General features: G+C 50.2%; 3 protein-coding genes across 5 annotated transcripts in view; 1 reads left to right on the top strand and 2 right to left on the bottom strand.

The window, feature by feature from the left end:
* Window positions 1-4,884: 4,884 nt before the first annotated feature.
* Window positions 4,885-18,142, bottom strand: JMJD6 (jumonji domain containing 6, arginine demethylase and lysine hydroxylase). The gene is made up of 7 exons (XM_035570557.2): window positions 17,921-18,142; window positions 16,133-16,521; window positions 12,910-13,196; window positions 11,467-11,602; window positions 11,213-11,351; window positions 10,400-10,527; window positions 4,885-8,746 (listed from the first exon to the last, which is right to left on the bottom strand). Exons 1-7 carry the CDS (start codon window positions 18,047-18,049, stop codon window positions 8,710-8,712), a joined length of 1,245 nt encoding a protein of 414 aa, XP_035426450.1. The 5' UTR covers window positions 18,050-18,142; the 3' UTR covers window positions 4,885-8,709.
* Window positions 18,143-18,297: 155 nt separating this feature from the next.
* Window positions 18,298-20,575, top strand: METTL23 (methyltransferase like 23). The gene is made up of 5 exons (XM_035570571.2): window positions 18,298-18,697; window positions 18,774-18,878; window positions 19,238-19,475; window positions 19,821-19,905; window positions 20,234-20,575. Exons 1-5 carry the CDS (start codon window positions 18,620-18,622, stop codon window positions 20,400-20,402), a joined length of 675 nt encoding a protein of 224 aa, XP_035426464.1. The 5' UTR covers window positions 18,298-18,619; the 3' UTR covers window positions 20,403-20,575.
* Window positions 20,388-23,077, bottom strand: part of SRSF2 (serine and arginine rich splicing factor 2) — a 4,804-nt gene continuing 2,114 nt past the window's right edge. For 2 of the 3 annotated variants that reach the window (XM_035570569.2, XM_035570570.2), the window contains exon 4: window positions 20,388-22,444. The gene's annotated coding sequence lies outside the window, so the exon portion shown is untranslated. The remainder of the gene's footprint in view (window positions 22,445-23,077) is intronic. The other variant, XR_004782221.2, reaches the window with a different exon arrangement.

The following is a 23,077-nucleotide window of genomic DNA, read 5'->3' as shown; positions in this document are numbered from 1 at the left end:
CAGCCCCGGCCCCCTTCTCCTCCCACTCCCCGAGCCAGCCTCGTCGAGGCCCGGAGGGCTTTGAGGCCGACGAGAGCCGGGGAAAGGGTTTCCCGTGTCGGGGGGGAGCCCTCCGCGGTTGGTGCCCCCAGCCCCAAAAGCTGCTCCCTGGGGCTGGGAGGTTTTTGAGGTCCCTTGTACGCGCTGCTTGCTCTCTGGGATCGCTCACGCCTTGCAAAGCTCCCCGTCCTCGGCCCGCCGAGCCCTGGGGAGGTGCCTGGGTGTCGCTCGAGGCTTTGCAGGATCTGGAGGTGGCAGCCGGGCTCCGGGCGATGCTCCTTAGGGAGCGTTTGCACCTTGTTGGCCCTCGGTTGGGAGGTGGAGGAGCTGGGGTGGCAAGGGCAGGCTGTCCCACCCACCTCAGCAAGGGGCATCTGTGCCAGGGCTCAGAGCATCGCTTCACCTGCCCGGGGAGCTGCAGGCGATGCCAGAGCTCTCCAGGCCATACCTGAGCTCTCCAGGCCATGCCCAAGCTCTCCAGGCCATGCCCATGCCATACGCACCCTGCCCACAGCACTCTCGGGTGCCCCCGATGCCACGACACAAGCCGCTCTCGCACCCAGCGGGTCAGTGGGTGCCGGGAGCAGGAGGGCTGCACGGCACCTTGCTGCTGGGGGGCTGGAAAATGGGAATATTCAAAGCCTGGGTGCTGGAAAGCCATCGTAAGCTGGCAGGGAGTCTGGCCAAGAGCTTGCCAGGTCCTCCCAGGCCCTGCCGCCAAGGATTTCCTGCCTCTGGGGACTGCTGGGAGGATTAGGCACCGGTCCGCAGGGTGGGCTGAAATTAGAAGGCCTGAGCTATTCCTGCCAGGGTAAAGCCAGCCCTGAGCTTTCTCCCAGCTGCATGCACGCGGAGCAGACATGGGAATGTGCCCCCAGAGCTTCCTCCAGGGAAAAGCTTTGGGAGCTGTCTATGAGAGCAGAATTTCGTTATGGACGGGCTAAAAACAAACCACGGACAAAGAGGGGATTAAATCCCCAGGGTGGGAGGAAGGAAGTGAAGCCGTGATCCTCGCTGCCGTTTGTCTTTACTGGTAATCCTATCAGGCAGGCAACCCTTTGCGTATGGATAATTGTATTCTTAGTAACAATCGACCACAGCACTTATCCTCCCCTCTCCTGCTTTGCGTTTTGTGGGCGCTGATCATCAGAGCTGCTCGAGAGCTCGGCCAAAACCTCCAGAGCCTGGTGGCACCTCAGCGCCATTCAGCAGAGGGTGGGTTCAGCATCGTTTTTGGATGCATATTTGGTCCCTTCCTCTCCAAATCCACTCTTTATCTCAGCAAAGCTACCAGCTTCCAGACGTTTGACTCACCAGGTGGAAAAGCATGAGGCACACGCCAGCCAGCCATGCTCAGCAGAGAGATGCGAAGCAGCACAAATAGCTCCAAGGACAGTCAGATTTAAATTCTTCCTCAAGAAGTTTCGGGGGGACTCTGCCATGGAGCAGTAGGAGCAAGGAGCCCTACCAAACCCACGGCACCGAGGCTCTCGGACTGGCTCTCTGCTCCTGTGTTCGGGTGGGCCGTCGGATCTGGGGACAAGGAGGAATTTCCTCCAGGCAAGGCTGGGGGTGGCCAGCTGTAGGGTGACTTGGGGCATCCTTACCCACAGAGCTACGTTTGCAGCCATCGTAACGCCCTTGATTGCTGCTAACAACCATCTCCTGCTCTTGTTCTCTAGCGCTGCGCTTTCCACAGCTCTTGGTTGAAGTCTGTCGGAGGGCTCAGACATCCTTAAAAAACACTTATGGCCGTGAGGGTGACACCTGGGGGTGCCGAGGACACAGCTGCAAGAACATCTGCTGCAGCCGAGCTGGCTTTACCCAGCGACAAGACGGCAAAATCAGCAACAGGGCTCAGCTCCCTGCCTCTGGGCTAAGGGCTGGGCTGTCCTGCAGAATAGGATCTGACGGGGATCATGCCCCAAGCAGAACCCAGGCCCGGCATGGCCCGTGTGATGCCCTCTTGTCCCCTCTGTGGCTTTCCAGAGGCAATGGGATAGAGTAAACTTGCCCCAATGCAGCCAGGATCCCACTGGCAGGGACAGAGGGTATCCATATGGTTCCCCCATCAACTTACTCATAAAAATATGCTGCTGTCCCTCTGAACTGCCACAGTGATGGGAAATCCGCACGTCCGGCAGGGTGGGAGGCCCACAGAGGCTGGTGGCAGCTCCTTTGTGTTCCCAGGAGCCAGGCTTGGTGTCACCACGAGGTTCTGCAAAACCACAGAGAGGGGGCTGCAACCTGACAGGGGGATGAACGGGATCAGCTCCTGCTGTGCTGCATCCCAACAGCAGGATTAATGGGATCAGCTCCTGCCGTGCTGCATCCCAACAGTGGGATGAAGGGGATCAGCTCCTGCCGTGCTGCATCCCAACGCTGGAATTAATGGGATCAACTCCTGCCGTGCAGCATCCCAACAGCGGGATGAACGGGATCGGCTCCTGCTGTTACACCACGCGCTGCGGGGCCAGCTTGGAGCAGGGGGACCACTAGGGGGGCTCCCACTCGTGATGCTCTGCGTGGGGGCTGCTCCCCGCGTGGGTAGCCCCAGGCCGAACGGGCAGGCTGCCCTCTCTTGGGAGAAGCCCAGCTCTGCAGCAGGGAGCCGGCTGCAGCCGGGGGGGTCCCGTGGGTGCTCTCTGGCAGAGCGGGGCTGTGCACGAGGGCCATGGCCGGCTCTGCCCCACAGCATGAGTGGCGCAGTGCCTCGTCCAGGGAGCCAAACTGTGTGTCCCCAAGTCGTCCCAGATCCCATTTCTCTTCCAACAGAGCACGAGCACACACTGGTCCCATTGTACAAACTCAGGCTGTTTTCGCAAGCCCCACTCACGCTCCCAGCATCCAAGAACGGCCACGTCCTCTCTGCTGTGGCACCAGAAACCAGAAGTCATCTCGGGAAAGGTCGCTGCCTTTACCCTGGTCTTCAGCTGGCCCCGACTCAGAGGCCACCAACCCAGCCGAGTGCCCCGCGTTCACCTCCTCACACCCGGCCGTGCCCGAGCTCTGATGTGCTCAAGAGCTGCTCCGGCTCTCCGCTGGCAGAAGCCTGGGTGCCACGAGGAGCTCGGCTCACCCAGAGGTCCGAGCAGCACAAGGGTGGTGATGGACAGACCTGGCTCTCACTGAAAGGATGGATCCTACTAAAGGGCTCTCTTGCGAGCACTTGTTTTCAGACCTTCCCCCTAAGCACCCGTTGCTAGCCCCCTGGCCCAGTACAGCTGTTCCTTCATCGCGTTCAGGCCCCCATTTTCCAGTGTAATCCCTAAACTACAGCAATCTCCGAGCTGTTGACGGCTCACCAAGTTCTGAGCCAGCTGTAGGGCCGGCTCGGCTCTCGGAAGCAGGCTGGTAGGGGCTCAAAGCCCTTCTAGAAGCAAACCAACAGCTTGGGTCCCCTCCCAGCTGCAGCAGGGGCTGGCAGAAGATGCAGCCTGGGGGCTAACCAAGGCAGCGCTGCATCAGCGAAGCGATCTGGAATTCTCACCCAGCCCTGCTGGAGCCACTCCTTCTCTCCCAAGCGCCCCGATGCCCCTCCTGCTCTCCCTGCGTGGCAGCCCCCAGCTCCAGGTCCCTGTGTTTAAGGAGAGGGCACAACTGCTGAGGGCAGGCATCGCGCACAGGTGGCAGCTGACCGCTCTCAAATCAGAAGGGACAGGGAATGAGTTGTTGGTTTTTTCCCCCCCTTTCGGACGCATTTCCAACCAGCTCCACCTGCCACTCTTTGCACTGCTCCAGCAGCAGAGGAGGGGCAGCCCCACAGAGGAGCCTTTGCGTGGCTTGAAAAGCAGATGAAGCTCTGCAAACACGTTAGTTTAATCCCGAACCAGTGCCAAATCACGCAGTCACTTGGTGCTGCGGCTGACACTCAGCTAGAAGCGCCGCCCTGTACTCTTTGTGACTCGTTTTCTAACTGCCACAACAGAGACTCCAGCAGTTATTTGCTTTTACATCAAACTGAAGGCACAAGGACATCAGCGAGGTGCAGCACAATCAGCTCTCCCCATCCCCACTCATAGCCTTGTTGTGTCGTTGGCTCCCCAGGAGCAAGGAAAAGCTCAGCGCATGCTGTTGCTCTTGTTTAAATAAGATATTAGGTTGCAATTGTCACAAACAGGAAGTCAGGTAAGTAAATCAGGGGAATAAAGCTAAATCGAGCCCACAGCAGCACTGAAGGAGGTGCACTCAGTACCTGCAGATTAGGAAGAACAATGGGATTATTTTAAAGCTAAACACACAAAGTCACCTCTCTTGGGAAAGAAGCAGGAGAGATGTTAGAAGAACATTTATACGGCGGCTCTGCATTGCTCTCAGCCACCACAGCTCGTGCCGTTTTCTGGAACTGGGTCTTTTAAACGCTGAGCACTGGTGCCCCCAGAGAGCCCGCACGGAGAACAGAGGCTCATTACTGAGCACGGCTGTCTGGCTGCACCGAGCGAGGCAGCAGCCAGCAGAGGGTACGAACAGGGCACTGGGGGAGAGCTTGAGGAGCAGTTGGAAAGAAGTTATTATTTTTTAACCAACAATAAACAAGAGGAGTTTTTACATCAGTGTTTGGAGAGGGAAGGACAGAGGCTTACGCAGAAATCAGCAACCTTGTTTGCTGCCAACAAAATTCTCCAGTGTTTCATTCCACAATATATATATATATATATATATATATAAATATAAATATTTCAAAAGCCTCCAGGCTGTGTCCCACACTCTGCTTCAGCTTGTTTACCCGCAGCTCCTGTTTTCAACAGAGCTCAGGGACAAGGTACACCACCCTACTGCAGCACACAAGGGTACCTGTACTTCTTTCAGACCATGATACAAAAGAAAAGCGACTAGCAAACGGGATAATGCAAAATAATTGATTTTATTTAAAATAAAAAGCAAAAACACAATCATCCAAACAAGACAATTAAGAGTATCCCAGCTCTGCTGGATGGGGTGATAAAAGCAGCTAACGGCAGGGGCAGGGCTCGGGGCGACAGTGCGACTGTCGAACGCATCGGGTAAGCTTTTTCCTTCCCCCCTGTGCAAGGGGGAACGCCAAAACCTTCCTGTTACAATCAGCCCACGCAGGCATTTCAGCTCTGATTCAATCAACAGTCTTGCTTCCTGCCCCACGATGGCTGGGGATTCGGGGAGGAAAAGGGTCTAGGTTAGTTACGAACGAGGTTGCTGTCTTCCTTCTACGCGTGCGGAGAGGCTTTAGTGTAACCGAGAAGACGAACTGGGCCCGGCCTGTGCTCGCTGGGAAGGGGAGGAAGGCAGGGCAGTGCCTCCTCGGCATCACCTGCTCCCAGAGCGCTTGTGCAGAGAGCAGGTGCCGGATTCGGTGTGCTTGCTCACATCTATGGCTCCGAGGGGGCTATGAATTAATTTCCTCCTGAACTGCTGGAGCAGACGAGCCCGTGTTGGTGACCGGAGCTCACAACCCCCTCACCTTTTGCCAGGGCAGGCAGACCACCACCACACAAGGCTTGGTGAGGAAGCCCACGGAACAAACCAGCACGCTCTCAGGCGTGGGGAGCGAGGCAGCCCCACAGCACCCCAGGGGGACAGGCTGACACAGCATCAGCAGGGGCTGAGGCAGAGCAATGCTGCTCTGGGGCTCACGGAAACGAGGGGCTCGCAGGGCCTGGGCACAGACCGCAGCAGCCTGCTACATCCAGGGGCTCCACGGTACACAAAAACACTGGGGTTGAGGCATCGATGCCGCGAGAAGCGTGGCACGGAGAGGTGAGAGCACAAACCCCACTCTCTGCAGTCAGCCTCCCGCAAGCATGGGTCTAGGCACACAGGGAGCTGTTCTCAACTCCGTGCCCAACACACGTGGCTTGGAAAGAGGGCGTGCGAAGCACCCCCACCTTCCTGCAAGGCCAACTCCCTGGTAAGAATAACGTACCCAGTCCGACTTAAAAGAATAAATCCTGATCTAGCAGGACCTCCTGTTTAGAGCAGGCCATGAAATGCCAACAGTTAAACCCCGGTGAGACAAACAGCCTCATTCTGCCTCAGCTGACGTACCACAGAGCAATTCTGGAAGGGCCACCAGAGAACATCACAGGGCCAAAACTGCTGTACAACATCCCTAATGGTTTCTGCTAGGAAAAGCTAACACCAAGGTTAGGAAGCCTCGGCTTGCTCAGTATTTCTGGAACGCTTTTTGTGGGAGGAGGATGTCAAAGCACGTTACACAGCTATTACATGTTAGCCTCACAACACCCCTGTGAGGTAGGTGCTTTCCCGTCTAGAGACGAAGAGATCAGCTCATCAGTCTGGTCGAGGCAAGGACCTGTAAGTGGAAGACCCAGAGGCCCCAGGAGTCCCGATCCCCAGGCTGCCTAGGCACACACACCCTTGTGTCGTACCACAAAGTGCCTCGTGGAGAAGTCAGAACGGTGTTGCTGGTATCCTGATGCCTGCAGCCCGTTTCAAACACGTTGCCTTGTGAGGGACTTCGAGTGAACGCAGGCTGCGAACTGAAACGGTTTTATTTCACACCACGAAGAGTTCATAGGCACGGAGGAATACTCTGCACTCCCCAGCTTCCCGCTGTGCTTCTGGTGGAAGAGGCGTGGGTTTCCTGGCGCAGCGATCAGCCTTTCAAGCACGCGTAAGGTTTTAGGATGGCAAAGCTGAACCATGCACGCCAAACAACAGCAAGCTACTGCATTAAGCCATCTTCCATACGTAGTAACCATCAAGCCACCAAGGAGAGCAGGCAGCCTTGCTCAAACAGCAGGCAGATGTTTAAGAAGGGCTCAGCTCACCAGGACAGAACTGAGAGTGCTGAGCCTTCGCCTCCCAAGGCCACTGTTCTTCCAAAAGGCAGCAGCTGAAGCCTGTTCTTTCTGGGAAGGACTGAATGGGTTGTGCAAGCTCCCAGGCTGTTCAACTGGGCAGGAAAAAAAAGGCAACCTTGGCCAGAAATGCTAGAAGTTTGGGAAGTAGTCTTCTGGAAGAATCTGCAGCACTGTATGGAGCAAGCACGCTCGCTTATGTCTGGCTATCACAGGAAATTCAGGAGTCAGGATAGCTAAGGAATGCACCAATAAACCTTCACTCCCTCCGTTTTTCCATCAACACACTGCTGCGACGTAACTGACTGGTACAGAAGTTTCAGAAACAAAGATCCTGACGAATGGAGTTAGGATTCCCTCACGCAACAGGATATAGCCCAGTCTCCAAGAAAGGAGAGAGCATTTAAATAGGAAGAGACAGGCTTAAAAGCAAAACAAAAACCCCAACAGAACAGACAAGCAATGTTCTGGCTTCCATCAAACCCAACATGGATAAGAAAGTCATAATTAAGACTGCCAGTATTCTTTTTAATTCAGCTTCCAGTGCCCAGGCACTACTTCATGATTAGTAAATGCGACCACTTCTGCTTTCAGGTTTCCTCTCCCAGAGGAGGACGGCTGATGTGAGATCTAATACCCACCTCCCGGGTCTCAGGAGAGCACCCAAGGAAGCATCCCAAACTACAGCTGGCTTCTGGCTGTGCTGTTCAGCTAGAAAAGGATCGCCTCCTTGCAGCACACCTCTGGCCAGACAGACCTCTTCACTGACACTACCAGCACAAGCTCCTGCGAAAGAGAGCAGCTCCAACAGATCCCTTGGGGACGAGAGCTTCATCTGGCATCATAGAAATGCACCTAACACAGACTTAAGCATCACATTGCATTTTTAAAAAGCATAAAACAACATCCCCCTCCCAGTCCTTTAAAATTGGCACCGCAAGTTCCGGAAATTTCTGCACCCATAGCCTCAAAGAAAAGCCATTTATGTTTGTGAACTGCACTGGCCTGAACAAGCCCACGGCCTTGAAACTGTTTGGTATTTAAAGCCCAACAACTGTTGTTGCCCTGTAAGAGTCAGCCTTTGTCAGTTGTTACCAAGTGCTAATCATCGCACCTGCACCTAGAGGAGTGTAGTTACCTGCAAACACCGACTTTTTCCCATTGTTTTTGCTGTGCAAGAAACTCCAGGATGCTCCTGCTCCATCGAGCTTCCTATCACAAGGTACTAGTGCATCTTTGTTACCACACAGAGCAAAAGCAAACCGACCGCTGCAAGTTAATGCGTTACACCTTCGACGCATGTGTGGAGATGAGGACCACAGAAGATGCTTCGGCTGGGTGGCCACCTCCACTGAAGTTGCTTCAGCATTTGGAGCATACGTACCACCTTCCTTTCCCGAAACTCCGGTGCGAGATCTGCCAGACGTTCAGACAGGCCAGAAGGGCTGGTGTTCCTTTCCTCAAGTGTACAGGACAACATGTAAACATATGACAGTGTCAAAGCAAGGCAGGCTTCTAGGTTTACCTGCTGGTTTTAAAAAGAGTTCTTTAAGAACTGACCGTTGTCTTCCTTGCCAGTTACGTGAACCATTAAATACTCGGCGTGTCCTTACCCAAAGACGGGCTCTTAGTGCACTCACTCGGGGCGCAGAGGGGACAAAGCATTGCACAATAATGGAGGTGGGGAGTTCCCCTTTCAGTTAGTAAGGAGCCAACCTTCGACAGCACGTAATGAAGATGGATGTTTGGATTGAAGAGTGACAAACAAACTTAAGGACTGTGAGAAACAGGAGCAGAGGGGGGTAGAACAGAGCTGGCTGGCTGCTAACGGAGCTTCAATCGGCAGCTGCCTCTAGGCGGGTGCTGTTATCTCTCAGGGGTAACTGCGGCCTCCACAAGATTCCCTAATCCTGTCAAAAAAAGGTACAACTGCCTGTCATCAACTATAGCATTTCCCCTCGAACCAGGGCACAAGATCACAGCATGCAGGTTAATTGTATGATTAAGATCTTATGATGTAAGATTCTGTGTTTGAAACTGTTTCTATTAACTAATCCATCACACAGCTGGAGCAGAAATCCCACCCCATCCTCACAGAGAGGTACAATCAACATACAGGAAGAACAGTGAAACCCAGAAAGAGGAGGTCCTAGCCAAGGTGCTGATTTTTAATACTTACGATAATAATTTCAAAATGTGAAGGGCAAAGAATTGAAAAACACGCAGGACTTTCAGCAGAGCAGATCTGCACACGTGGTCTGCTTTTGCAGCTTTATTTAAAGCAGGGTCTGCATTATGATTTGTTATCACCTGCTGCTTGTTCCCTGCCTGAAATCACAACTGTCTGCTGAAACGGGATTTGACAGTAGCATAACAACTTATTAAAACCTCTAGGGGAAAATAAGCAGTCAGCACAGTTCACTCCAACTGTTTAAGGATGCTCTGCACTTCTAACTCAATTGTATCCAGCTACGAGCAACTCCTGAAAACAAGAGAGCAACATATCCCAGCCAGAAAAGCGGCAGTATGGACAGGAGCAACCAGGCCTTTAGGCAGTACCCGGCCTAACAGGTAGGGCGTAGTGCTGGGAATCGGGACTTCCTCGGATCAATTACTTCATGCACACCTTCTCTAACAGACCACGCACTAAGTCACCGCAGCACTTGTATCCGGGCCAAACCTGGAGCACCCAACAGCTCAGGAGCTAGACAGCACCCTAGTGCAGGCAGGCAGCTATTGCAGGAGCACTGGTTACCCAAACCACGAGGAGTTAGTTTGCTTCAGAATTTCGGGAAGCTTCTTTTATACGAGGAAAAATGCTTCACTTAGCAAGTATCTTCGGTGTTTGTTCTCCCCTGCAGTATACTCAGTTTCCTACTGTTTCTCTGTTTTTAGCCTGGCAACTTGAGAACTTCCTCATTAATTTTACCCCAAGCAATTATCTGTTCTTGGTTCTGCAGTGTTAGTGCTCCCTCCATCCATCTTGACTGATTAGAAGCTTGCTTTTTTTATTTAAAAAAAAAAAAAAAAACACAGGTAAACACAGACATCTGGGATTTTGGATGAATTCTGCCTTTAACAGATAAAACAGTGCGCCAAACTGAAGTAATCCAGGCCACAATAAAACAAGAGACACCATACAACTACTTGAAGGTTTTCTGTTTGGACAGCAAGACATCTGAAACAGTCTGGCCTGACCATTCCTCATCTTTAATTATTCACACCTTAGGTGTGCTCTCTAAAGAACGCAATTAAAATACCCCACCTCTCCCATTAAAAATATGCTTTCTCTATTAAAAAGACAACTAGGAAAAGTAATAAAACTGTTTATTAAATAAAGTAAAAAATTCGTTTTCTTTTTAAAAATACCAAGAATCTTAGTTTTCAGTTTGGAGCAACTTCATGGAAGGAGGGTATCACCACTAGCCAACTGTTTCACACCCCCTACGGATCCCCTTGCTCTCCATCCCTCTATGCTCAGGACTCGTCCTATCTTACTCTGACAGCTCTGCCTTGTATTGTCTTTTGCTTGTTTAAAAGAAAAACAGTTGCCATCGGGTCACCTGGAGGAGCTGCGCTCTTTGCTCACACAGTCGTCTTGGGAAGTCGTATCGCCGTTACCCATCATGCTGCACGTTCGCCTCTTTTTCCTCCGGTGCATCATGCCCTCTGTCTCAGAGCCAGAGTCACACTGAAATATGAAGAGACGAGACCAGAACTCAGAGAAACCTGGTAAAACGTTTGTGCTATGGAATTCAGCACAAGAGCTGCCTCAGCAACCTTGAATAATCACAATTCAAAGACCAGTCTAGATTAAACATATGAAATCAATTTTCAATTAAGTGACCAAAACCCAGAAACTGGCACATTCTTAGACTCGGTCATTGGCTAACGCAGGTTTGTGGCAAGACAACTGATGCATTCAGTTTGGCTCCTAGAAGGATCTAATCATCTAAGAGCAGATTCAGCACTTTCTGACACGTTTATGCCACTACAGTGAACTCCTGTGTCATAACCGATAGTCTCTGTTCTGGACCTCATTCCCCCTTCCCATTTGAAAGGCATCCAGTTTGCTGCCATTTTATACAAGCATGGCTTTGCAAAAATACGTGACAGATTTATGTATTAGAGGAACACAAATCGAAGAAGTCAAATTCATTTCCCAACACAAGGATGGGCTTCAGCAGACAGAACCTGCTTGGAGCACAGATTCTTCCACAGTACGTGGGTTTTTTAGTTGCTTTCTAAAAATTTCTTCCACAAGATGTGAATCCTAGGATGTGGATTACGATTCAAGATGACACATGATCAGGTATGTAAAAAACTAATTGCAGAATATGGACTACCTACTATAGTAGAAAAATCAAAAACATTACCTCTGAATCAGAGTCGGAGGAGCTAGAACTTGAGGAACTGGACGAATCACTAGAACTGTCAGAAGCAATACCAGTAGATTCCTGTAGATCGACCGAATCAGCCAAGGCTGCCAAGTCAGGATGCTCCTGCTTTAAGATCCTAAACACAGTTCAAACGGCAGCATTAGCCTTTGAACAGTAACACTGCACGTAAGTGAGCAGTTTTGCTTCTCTGTTTTAGAAGAAGATGAAAGTAGAGTTACTAGATCTCTTACCTGTACCACTTCCGTGACAACTTGGGTCTCCCTCTTACTGTCTTGTGCCACACCACAGGGAAGTTGGTACAGCTGGCAAAGTTCTGCGTGATGGCAATCGTCGTGTCGAGATTGAGAACTACGTGCCACCAGCCACCTGTAAACACACCACCAGTGACCACTTCTGGCTACGCAGCAGAAAGCACGCTCGAGAACAGCCACGCGTCTTTTCCCATAGGAAACTGGACCTCATCTCCTGAACCCAGGTGAGTTTGCCAGAGGATCTTCTGTCCTCAGTCTTATTTCAGAATTCATTCCAATCCTCTGCAGGTTCTTATTATAGAAGGCTGCACAATGCTCTAAGCAAGTTATCCAACTCATGAACAGTACTTAAGATCTGACTTGACAGCAACACACTGGCTGCTGACAGCGTATTTAATAGCAAGAGCCGTTGTAACCCAGACAGCACAGAGACCCTCTCTGTTAAGCTAGGGAACACTTTCCACGCTGAATTAGTAAGGTTCTTATGATCACAGACCAACCTTTCATTTAAAAATAGATGCAAAATTGTTTCCCCACACAGAATAAAAATAGGCAGCGATGTTCTTACAACCCACTTGTAACCTCATAAGAAGACTACGGTTTAATGGAAACCGACAGCTACAAAATCCTAACAGAAGGTACACCGAGGAGTCACGAATAAGTGCCAAGACAATCACAAGGCACCCTTCAAACATGAAGTCAGCTGTGTATTAGAGACAAGCAGGGTGGATAGAAGCTGTGTGGCATGCTGCACAGAAACGATGCAAGATTTAGAGGTTGGAAGCTAGGCACTGAACTCACCCACTCTATCCACTAGGCACCTTACCTCCCAGTTACGGTGGGGACACTCTGCACAGCCACCCTCTCAGAATGGCCTCCTTATCAGATCTTTCTTTAGCTTTTAATTTCAAACCCAAGATTAAGCACAACCACAGAGAAGTGGGTGGAATGCGTCAGTGACTTCAAGTTCTTTTCCCACAGCCAAGAAAACACATATGCAATCAGACTACCCAGGCTACAAAATTCACTAATGAATTTGGAAGAGTGTGCATGAACTCAAACATTTTTTGTCTGAGCGTTACTAATACTCAAACAGCTTTATTCTTTTATGCTTTGATCTTTTCTTATATATGTAATTTAGTTCAGGATCACATTTCTATGATTCCGCAGCTTGATTCCCATTTGGTTTGCCATCTGCACCACCCTATGCTACAGGCCATTTATATGTCAAGACATTCAGAAAACCACTGAACAGTCGCAAAGAGAGCCTCACAACATATAGCCCTTTGAGACAGCTCAGAGTAGTTTCTTTCCTAAGAGATGAGCCACAAAAAAATCTGAAATATTCTGTTTATCTCTATTATACACGTTAAAAATACGCTTTTCTCTGCCAGATTCACTTACCAGAGACACTGTACGTACCTGGTACAAAAACCGTCTCGCCTGGTTTCTGTAAGATTTCCAAGGGTTTGAACTCAGGGGGCCAGGTGGGGAGCTGCGTCCTGGGATATATGACGTTGAACCACGTGATAGCTTCATCCTGCTGGTTCCCTCCCTCCTCTCGCGTCACTTTGATCAGCTCTCTGGGGGTGCTGGTGGGGAACAGGCACCAACGCTTGTGTCCTTGGACTAAGGCGTTCCACGCACTAGTTCCCAAGGGGTCAATGTGAATTCCTGTGCCAGACCGAGGCGGGCCCATCACAAACCACCTGCATGGAGAGGAATAAAAAAAACCTTCAGTCACAAATCTAGTAGCTGCCTTGTCTTTTCTTCACGTTTAGACAGTTTTGCAGCTGTTAATTTCTCATACGGTCAGAAATCAAGGTAGTTACCTCAATTGCTTTCTGCATTTATCTTCTTGAGATTGTTAGGCTCAGGCTACAGCAAATGATATGACACGGGTTTAATCTAACAACCAAAGTGAATCAGGACAGGAAAGTCTCTAGGCCAAGACAGTGAAGATAGCTTTATACCACAAAATACAGCTATGAAACATAAGCAGTTCCTCAAGAAAATATACACTGGCCTCAAGGTTTAAGCCTTCATGTTTTTTGCAGCAGTGTTTATGAACGTGATTAAGTCACAATGGCCTGCATCAGGGTTCTTGCTATGCAGGAGGATGCTCCTAAGCCTCTGTTTTTCTAAAATTTGCTACTCATAAATAGAACCAGAACTATAGTACAACGAGGAACAAACAAAAGGCGATACAAAGAAAGAGGAGAGTGAAGTTACGCAACCCTGGCCTGCCTCTGTGCCTTCTGTTCATTGACAAAAGGCTTTTTATTCCTATATTTAACTCACTGGGGCTTATTCTTCGGTGACCATTCAGAATTTGGTGTGTATATTCTCATTCCCAATTCGCAAAGCTTATTTCTCCCTATGGAGAAGTTTAGCTGCTACAGATAGTTAACAGCAACAGCACCTCCAATCGCTACGTAACAGAACAGTAAGACCTACTGTACCAGATAAAACAGGGTAAGCCAGCTGATTTATTACCAGACAAGAGGAAGAAATGGCAATAGCTGTTTAGAGGGAAGAGACTAAAGCACCACGGATTTGAGTCTTTTTCCACTAGGACCCCTCCACTGGGTGGCTGACAGGCACCGATACTCAGCAAGAGGAGTCCAAAGGTGTAGAGAATACCACTAGTCACAAAACTCTCCATCTCCCTTCCCAATTCAGGTACAAGTACAGCTGCTTCCTAAGCACTGTTTGCTAGCACCGGTCACAGGACTAAGTTTTGTTACCACGCTGGGTACTTCCTGCTTCATGAAGGCGCCATAAAAACCAGGCCGTTTGTCACTTCTATTGTCAGCTCACTCTTTAGATTCCTGTTAGCCTTGGAAAGCTAATTAAACCACAGGCAGAACTGTAGAAGTTTTTACTGGTAAGTCAGAATAAGTACAAAGACCTGTTCAAACACTGAACAAACACTGTTCAGTACAATTTCTCTGCCTACAACCTGAATTTACACGTGGGAGGCCTTACAATTTTTACTTAGCAACACTCTCACTTACCAGCATCTTTCTGCAGGAATTTAGTTTACGATGAGCATAACCCAGCTGGCCATATCAAATTTACCATTAAAGACTTCAAGGCCTGTAACTTCAACTTAAAACAAATGACAGCAACAACAACAAAAAAAATCCCCCAAACCACAACAGCTACTTCAGTGAATGGCTTCCAAGAATTACTGCCCTTATTTTAAGGAGGAACAACTCCAGTGAAGATGGTCTAAAAGGCATGAGTTCTTATTTAAGACCTGTACGCTACCACACCTCTCAACCCAGAAGTCAATCTGCAGAGCGCATGTTTCAATCACATGGTTAGAAAGCATCACTTCTGGCTGATTTTTCAGTTATGGCACCGAACTACTGAATAATCTTCATCCATTTCTGTACCTAGACGAAACTTCTACCCCCAGGAGGCATCATATGTGCTCTACTGCATCACTCGTCTCAAAAAAAGTGAGACCAAACTCACATTTTCCAGAGCAAAGTGCAAGAATTACGAACACTAAGATCACAAGGGATGAGCTCAGCACGTGCCTGTAGGTGGGGAGGGCATGGGGTAAGAAATATCAATGTGAGCGAGTCACAGCTAGGTTACCTAGGTTGTCTGTAACTGATAAACGACTCCTAGTCCTGTCAGTGCACTCAGTTACTGCTGGGGGCTACACCCGCCGTGCTTTTGGATTTGGTCACAGCACCAGATGCTCTAAGCTAATGATAAAAGGTTCGGTTACAACTCTGTAAAAATACCTGCTTCTTAAACAGAACTGGTTTCACACTTCACTCCTGAAAAAGCACAACTGAACTGTTATTTCTGCTATTATTTATTACTTGTTCTATTACATTTAAAACAACAAAAAAAACCCATCCACATCAGAGCCTCATGTCATTCAAAGGGCAAGGCATTCTCTGACAATTATAATGTGGCTATAAAGACTTTAATTACCTGGGAACATTCAGCTTATTCTTATACTGCTATGAAGCACTACATTAATGCAAATGGAGATTACTTGCGCATCTACTAGCCAAAATACTAGGTTGTTGCACCTGGGTTCAGGAATCAAGTGCCAACTCCGTTGTATTCAAACCAGATGCAAAAAAAAAAAAAAAGATGTGAAAGGCCTACAGAGATGTGGAAGTATTGTCCTGTATCATCTGAAGGGGAGCTAAGAGCTAGCCTCCACACTTCTTACTAATCTAGCTTAAGATCTTTACCTTGAAAGGACTGACTCATAATTAAACAAAATCCCACACTGCACGTAAGCCACTGCAGCAAAGCCCAGGAGCTAGACCTGAGGTACTTGAAAATGTGAAGGCCAGAAGGCACGTCACACGCAGCAAGAAATGAATCTTCATAGCTTTCAGGAGCTGTGTTCTTACTTATTTAAATCACAGAAGTGAGGTAAACTAACTTAAACAAAAAAAAAAAAAAGGTAATTACACCGGTGACACGGCCAGAAGTCTCGACATACAAATCAGCTCTTCCCTTCTTCTGGGTTACAGATGTGCTCGTTTCAGAACAGCTGACATAAAACTACCATTTTCTTTTATAGAAAGCAATCGTATCTACGTAGGAATAACTAATGACGGGGAAAATACCTACTTTTATGGTGGTGTCACTGTACCATACATACCTGTACGGCGGCCTTCGTTTCTCCCCCGCATACTGAAACAGGTCATCAGTGAAGAACTTGGGTACTTTGTAGTCCTCCAGGAGTTTCCTGCGCTTGGGATGCTCTCCGTAACTGCTGTCAAATATGTACAGAGGGCTGTCGTCGCGTGTGGTCTCCATATACTCTATGTAGTATTTCATCTTCATCTTCACAGAATACCCATCATTGTCCTCCCCGCATTTGAACTTCTGGTTCCTGTACTTGCGTTTCAGCCGTTCCAGAGTCCACTTCTCTTGGGCAGACCAGCCCACCTGAGCATTCAGCAAGACCACGGGCTTGTAAGGTTTTTCGTAACGCTCAACAAATTCTTCCACCGTTAACTGGAGCGCATCTGCCCTCTCCACGTTATCCTGGGGAACCAAGAGGGGAATACAGAGCGAATGTTAGGACAGACTTTAACTGTGCTCTCTAAATCGGCGCGGAGGCGCTTCACGCTCACACTTTGTACCACACACCACGAGGACATCGAGCTGCCTGTGTGTTATTTTAAGCTCCTCAAGGCTGCAGCCCTACTTCTCACGCCCTGCTCTCTGTGCCCATCGGTAACACCAGCAGGCTGAAGCAGCGTTTGGCACCAGTCCCCAGCACAGTAACTCCCGGGGCAGCGGGGACACCCCTGCCCTCTGGGCTGACAGACCCTCACCCTATTTCAGCACTCGCTGCTCCCTTCTCACCCCCTCTCCGGGGAGCTCAGGGGAGGCCCCGCTGCTCACCAAGGGAAGGAGGGAGGGAGGAATCGGGGAAGGTGAGGGCACACGTGCTCCCCCTCGAGCTTCCACTGCCAGTATGCCCCAAGGACAGCTCTGAGGCAGCTCCAGGCTCCGGTACAGGGAGCTCCTGGGCTCCCAGTGGTTCCCCAGCCCCCAGCTTCCCCTCAGCCTTCTTCCCCACCCCCACCCCCAATTCCTTCCAGGGCTCCCCCCCACTCCCTTCGGGTCCCCCTCAGCACCCTCTTCCCCTCAGCCTCCACCCACCCCCTTCAGCTCCCCCCAATTCCTCTCAGAACTCCCTCATAACCCCCCCCTTCCCCTCAAAACCCCTCCCACTCCCTTCAGAGCTTCCTCACACAATCCCCTCAGAACCTCCTTCTTCCCTTCGAGACCCCCCCAATCCCCCCCATTCCCCTCAGGACCCCCCCCCCACTCTCTTCGGGTCCCCCCTCACCCTCTCTTCCCCTCAGACTCCCCCCACTGCAGCCCCCCCCCTCCCCTCAGGACCCCCTGGTTCCCCCCCATTCCCTTCAGGGCCCCTCCCCACTCCTTTCATGCCCCCCTTACCCCCCCCCCCAATCCCCTCAGCCTCCCCCCACTCCCTTCAGGAACTCCCCCCTTCCCCTCAGGGCCCTCAGACCCCCCCACTCCTCTCAAAGCTCCCCTGTTCCCCTCAGCCTCCTTCCCCCGTTCCCCTCAGGACCCCCTCACCCCCTCCAATCCCCCCAGGACCCCCCCCCAATCCCCCCAGGACCCCCCCCCACTCCCTTAGGGACCGCCCTCCCCCTCCCCCCATTCCCTTCAGGACCCCTCCACACTCCTTTTGATGTCCCCCTTATCCCTCCCGTCCCCTCAGGCCCCCCCCCCTTGCTTCCCCTCAGCCTCCCTCCCCCCAATCCCCTCAGGACCCCCCTCCCCGCTCCCTTCAGGACCCCCTCACCCCCCCACTCCCCTCGGGACCCCCCCCCACTCCCCTCGGGACCCCCCCCACTCCCCTCGGGACCCCCCCCACTCCCCTCGGGACCCCCCCGCCCCCCACCTTGCACGCGGCGGGGCTGAGCGGGAAGGTCTCGCAGTAGTTGTGCCGGGTCCAGTCGAGCGAGTCCTTCAGCTCGGGCCGGGCGCTGCGCTTCGCCTCGCGGATCCGCTTCTTGCTCTTGTGGTTCATGGCGGCGGCGGCTGGGGGGGGGAGGCGCTGCCCCCCGGACCCCCCCCCGCTCCGGGACCCCCCCCGCTCCGCTCGGCGCGCGCGGCCCGGCCCCGCCCGCACCTTCCAGAAATTTCACCCCCCGGCCGCCGCCGCCGCGAGCCCGCCCCCCCCGCGCTCCCATTGGCCCGCCGCGCCGCCGTCTTCCGCCACGCCTCGCCCGCCTCCTCGGCGCTGATTGGGCCGAGAGGGGAAAGCGGCGCGGCGCGGCGGCCATCTTGGGAAGGGCGGTGCTGGCGAGGACGGGAGGAGAGAAGAGGCCGCCTGCAGGGCGCGCCCGCCCGCCGGTGCGGGGGGAGCGGGGAACGCCGCCCGCCTCGCCGCTTCCCCTCGCCTCCGCCTCGGCCTCCCGCAGCCAGCCGGCCGCTCCTCACGGTCCTGCCGGCTGAGGCCCGACTGGGGCCTGGCGCCGGGCCTCCGTGAGGCGAAGCCAGCCCGGCGGCGCTCCGCGTGACGCGGCGGCCGGGCAAAGCTGTCATTGGCTACCGGGGCCCGCTGCTGCGACGTGGCAGCGTGCGATTGGGCGAGGCCATGGCGGAGCCGCGGCGGTTCCGGTTCGCGGAGGCGGGGGGCGGGCGGCGGGAGGCGCTGACGCTGCGCGTCCCCGAGGTACCGGCGCCGGGTGGGGGGGGGGGGGGGGGCGGCGCGGCCCCGCGGCGGCGGCTGCAGCCCGGCTGTGTTGCAGGTGCCCGACCGCCGCTACGGCCTCTACGTCTGGCCCTGCGCCGCCGTGCTGGCGCAGTTCGTCTGGTCCCGGCGGGGAGCGCTGCCCGGCCGCAGGGTGCTCGAGGTAACGGGAGCCGGGTCCGCCCGGTGCGCATCGGGTGCGGGCGGCGGGGAGGCGCGGGCTGTTAAAGGTACGCGAATCGCTGTAAAACGTTCCTCGCGTGCCGCTTTTGCTCCGTGGGCAGGGCAGGGCGGCCCTCCTACAGCTCCTAGCGCTAACCCCGCTTCTGTAATTAATTGCTTACGTTAATCAACTGCTTAAGTTAATTAACTGCTTGGACGAGCCCCCAAGCAGTTACCTGTTGCTCCCTCTCAGCGAGGAGCATCCTCCCTGACCCGCAGGGTGTGAGGAGCGTTGGGGCAGCAGGACGCGCCGCCACCGCATTTATCCCTCCTACGCTCACGGAATCCCTCTCCTTCCAGCTCGGAGCAGGCGTGAGCCTGCCCGGAATGGTGGCCGCCAAGTGCGGGGCCGAGGTGCTGCTGTCGGACAGCGAAGAGCTGCCTCAGTGCCTGGAGAACTGCCGGCGGAGCTGCCTGATGAACGACCTACCCCACGTACCCGTTATAGGCATCACCTGGGGGAGGATGTCTCCGGAGCTGCTCTCTCTTCCTCCTGTAGATATTATTTTAGGGTCTGATGTCTTTTTTGACCCCAAAGGTATGGTAACACTCTCGGGTGTCTTTGGTTTGGGACAAACCGCAAGGACTTCCTTTCTAAACACTGTCAAAAAAAAATATCAAATGACAGTTTTTACAGGGATACTGTAAATGAACTTGTTATTCTTGGGGTAAGTAACATGAAGCTATCATAAATGCTACTGGAAGATAAGTGATCCAAAAAATGGAATAATTAGCTAACTACTTAAGGCCACTTTCTCATGTTTCTGCTACAGGTGCACTTTGCATTTATTTTCAACCACTATTTCATATAAGCAGGCATATTTAACTATTCTTAGAATCCGGAGACTAACCAAGACTGCTTTATCTCCTCCCAACTACGCAGATTTTGAAGATATTTTAACCACAGTTTACTTCTTACTGGAAAAGAATCCACAAGCCCAGTTCTGGACTACTTATCAAGTCCGAAGGTAAGCTCTTTTGTACATTTAGGACTGAAAACTTAAATCCTGCCTCAGATTGTTCACGTCACCGAAGAATGTCAACTTCTCAGAGGCACAGCTGCACTGACTCCAAAGGCTATGCTGCTCTCAGACTGTGAATCAGGTTGGTATTAGCCAAATAAATCCTGGGAGCATCAGATAAAAGCAGCTGACCCCAAGTTTACTGTTGAATAGAGAACTATTACAAACTCAGTTTTGTGAGGTGACACGTTGAAGTTTGGTGACAGTCTCCTCTAATCCCTGCCTTGTTGTCCCTTGGGTTGTACTTTCATGCACTGACGTTTCCTCCCCTCAGTGCTGACTGGTCTATCGAGGCTTTGCTCTACAAATGGAAGCTGAAGAACACCCCCGTTCCGTTACATTCCTTCAGTGCGGACAAAGAGCACCTGGCTGGCTCTTCTCTACCAGGCAGACATACAATTGAAATGATGATCATCTCACTAGCAAGATCAGACGGTACTTAAGTTTATTCCACTTGTTGGTTCAAATACAAGATGATACTCAACTTTTACTTTAGCATGGATCTGCGGAGAACAGTCTGATTTACAGCAAACCTCATGCGTATTTTTTGGGAAGCAGACCCCCTTAGCAGTACTTAAAACATGCATTGTAAAAATAAAGCTGTTCATTTGTTTAACTATGGCTTTTGAGAAATTTGTCCTCCTTCCCAAAGACCACGTAATAGTTCAGAGACTCAATTCCGTTATGTAAGCCACTACACAACATAGCTTAACAACCTGACAATCCACAAGATCCAACTTAAATTCACAACTTCAGCTATGAAGAAAGGTTAACCGCACTCTTTCAAGATAAAAAATTATCCCCTTAAGATTGGTTGCCCAGGACTGAAGCTCTTTCCTGAAGGTTTGTATACAAAAAGCCAGTCCCTTTGTTTTTAAATGACTATGTAGACTGCTGTCAGACATGCAATCCTGGAACACACAAGCTCCTCAGGTTGTAGAAAAGTACTTTTAATCCTCAGTCAAGCCAGATTGCAAGTATTCAGATCTTTCCATTCCCATTAAACATACATGCATAAAGTTAACAAGGCATTACAATAACCCTTGACATGTGATGGTTGACATTACAATTCAGTTGGTATCCAAATCAAGAAAAAAAAAATCACTGTAAGATTAGCTACCATCAAGCAGCAGCCTGTTGAGTCAGGGCAAGCACACAGCAAATGCAATTAGTACTGCTCAGTGTGTATCTTCCATAACAATGTCCAACAGACCTGTCTAATGTCATGTTTATAGTCTGGTGTGCAACACTAGTCATACAGCATTCGGGTTAGTCACAATACTAGTAAGTTTGCCCGTAGTAACTTAAAAGCAACCCCAGTGGATAAAATTTAGAAGCAGAAGAATGCATTCAGTTACTATATAGAAGTTAAACATTGACAGTATAATTGCAGAAATCTTTTCAAGCTAAAAATAAGCTGACTCGGACATTATGTTGAGAAAAGTTAACACAGAAAAATGTTTAATATTAACTACAGAGACAGTGGGTATAGTACAGGATGTCTTAAGCAAAAGATACACCAATCAGTACTTACAGAGGAATGAACCATTTCTTTCTTAACATTACATTTCTCAAATGTAAGTTCATATATGCATGTTGGCAAGATTTACCATTCTGGAAAAAATAAGGTGTGTATATCATCAGCTAGATGTGCTCACTGTATGCTCCGTTATTTTTATGCAAGGCCCGGGTGACTGGAAGTGCAGTTGTCAGGCATTTTAATTAACTGGACAGCCATTTGTTTCTGCACGACAAGGCATCGTTACACAGGAGCAATCAGGAGAAAACAGGAAACAGCCAAGCACTCTGCACTGCAACACGCCACCTTAACAGCTAACCAGCATTACTCAACTGCTACACAACTGCGCCTAGTGCACAAAAATACATAAGAGAAGAGATTAGAATTGAGTCTGATAAAACAATCCTTTCAAACATCAACTGTCACCTGAAAAGATTTCTACCAATTTGGATTTGAAGATACTATTTGAATTCAAAGTAAAAAAGCATTTACAGTAAATTTCAAATTGTTTAAATTTTGCAGAATCTTATTTAAGGAATGAAGACAAAATTGAGCATACTTTTTTTTTTTGACGGTTAGCTACTCAGCATATAACAGCTGCATATTTCCTCAGTATGAAACTTGAGGCAGCAAGTTGCCATCAGTTTAATTTCAAATAAAAGTCAGCACTATATAAACAAAAATGAAGTTTTACCTCAAATATCCAAGCCAATAATGAAATCGGTAGTCGTTCACTTCACTAAATTACAAGAAATTTGAATAACAGCAACAAAATGGCACATAAAAATGTAAAATCTGCCACTTGAGGCGCAACTTAAACAAGTAAAAAGTTAGACAAAATGTTACAAAATAACCTTTTCAACAGCTGGTTGCTTGGGCCAGGGGTCTCTCCCATGGACTGAAGACTCAAGCGATCTTTTCCCCCCAAAGGCGTCCTTTATGTAGGCTCTCATTTATCTGATGCATCTAGGTTTGAAGAAAGAAGAGTTCAGCTAGGTTTCTACCTTGTCTTTTTTTCACTTGTGTGGATGACTTCAGGTATACTTCTAGTTGTGTTTCAACTGGCTTTGCCTAATTTCTTAAAGTTTTAGAAATGACCACAGTGTTCCACCTCCCCCCACGTGTTGCTTTAATTCAGAGGCCAAACGTAAGGTTCTGCCGAAGTATTTAGTTACAAAGAAGAATAAGCATCAGGCTGTAGATCGAACCACCATTAACTTGAAACCAGCCTGTTTAACAATAAATTATTAAAAGTTAAGTAAAAGTTATAAAACTAATACTGCTCGATAAAAACTTAACTAAACTCTAATTAGCATTCAAAACAAAGTATCACTACTTTGGCTACAATTATCTAACTTCAGAGCTAGCTTAGGCCCTTTCCTTTTAAAAAATAGGACCAAACAGTTTGAAGGGTTAAAGACACACTATCCTTTCCCCACCCGGTGTGTATCCTTAGAAGCCTCTTCAAGTTGTCGACTTGAGGAAAAATTAAGTTTCCGTTGTTTTCTCGTTGCAATGAATTTGCCACTTTTCTAGAACAGTTACCTCCAGTCAGTATAATGGCCACTGAACCGATCTTCCATTATAAAAGGATAGTGT

The sequence above is a fragment of the Cygnus atratus genome, chromosome 18 (genome assembly GCF_013377495.2).
Source record: "Cygnus atratus isolate AKBS03 ecotype Queensland, Australia chromosome 18, CAtr_DNAZoo_HiC_assembly, whole genome shotgun sequence".
Lineage (NCBI taxonomy): Eukaryota > Metazoa > Chordata > Aves > Anseriformes > Anatidae > Cygnus > Cygnus atratus.
The sequence above is the reverse complement of the archived record's forward strand: the minus strand, read 5'-3'. Positions and strand labels throughout refer to the sequence as shown.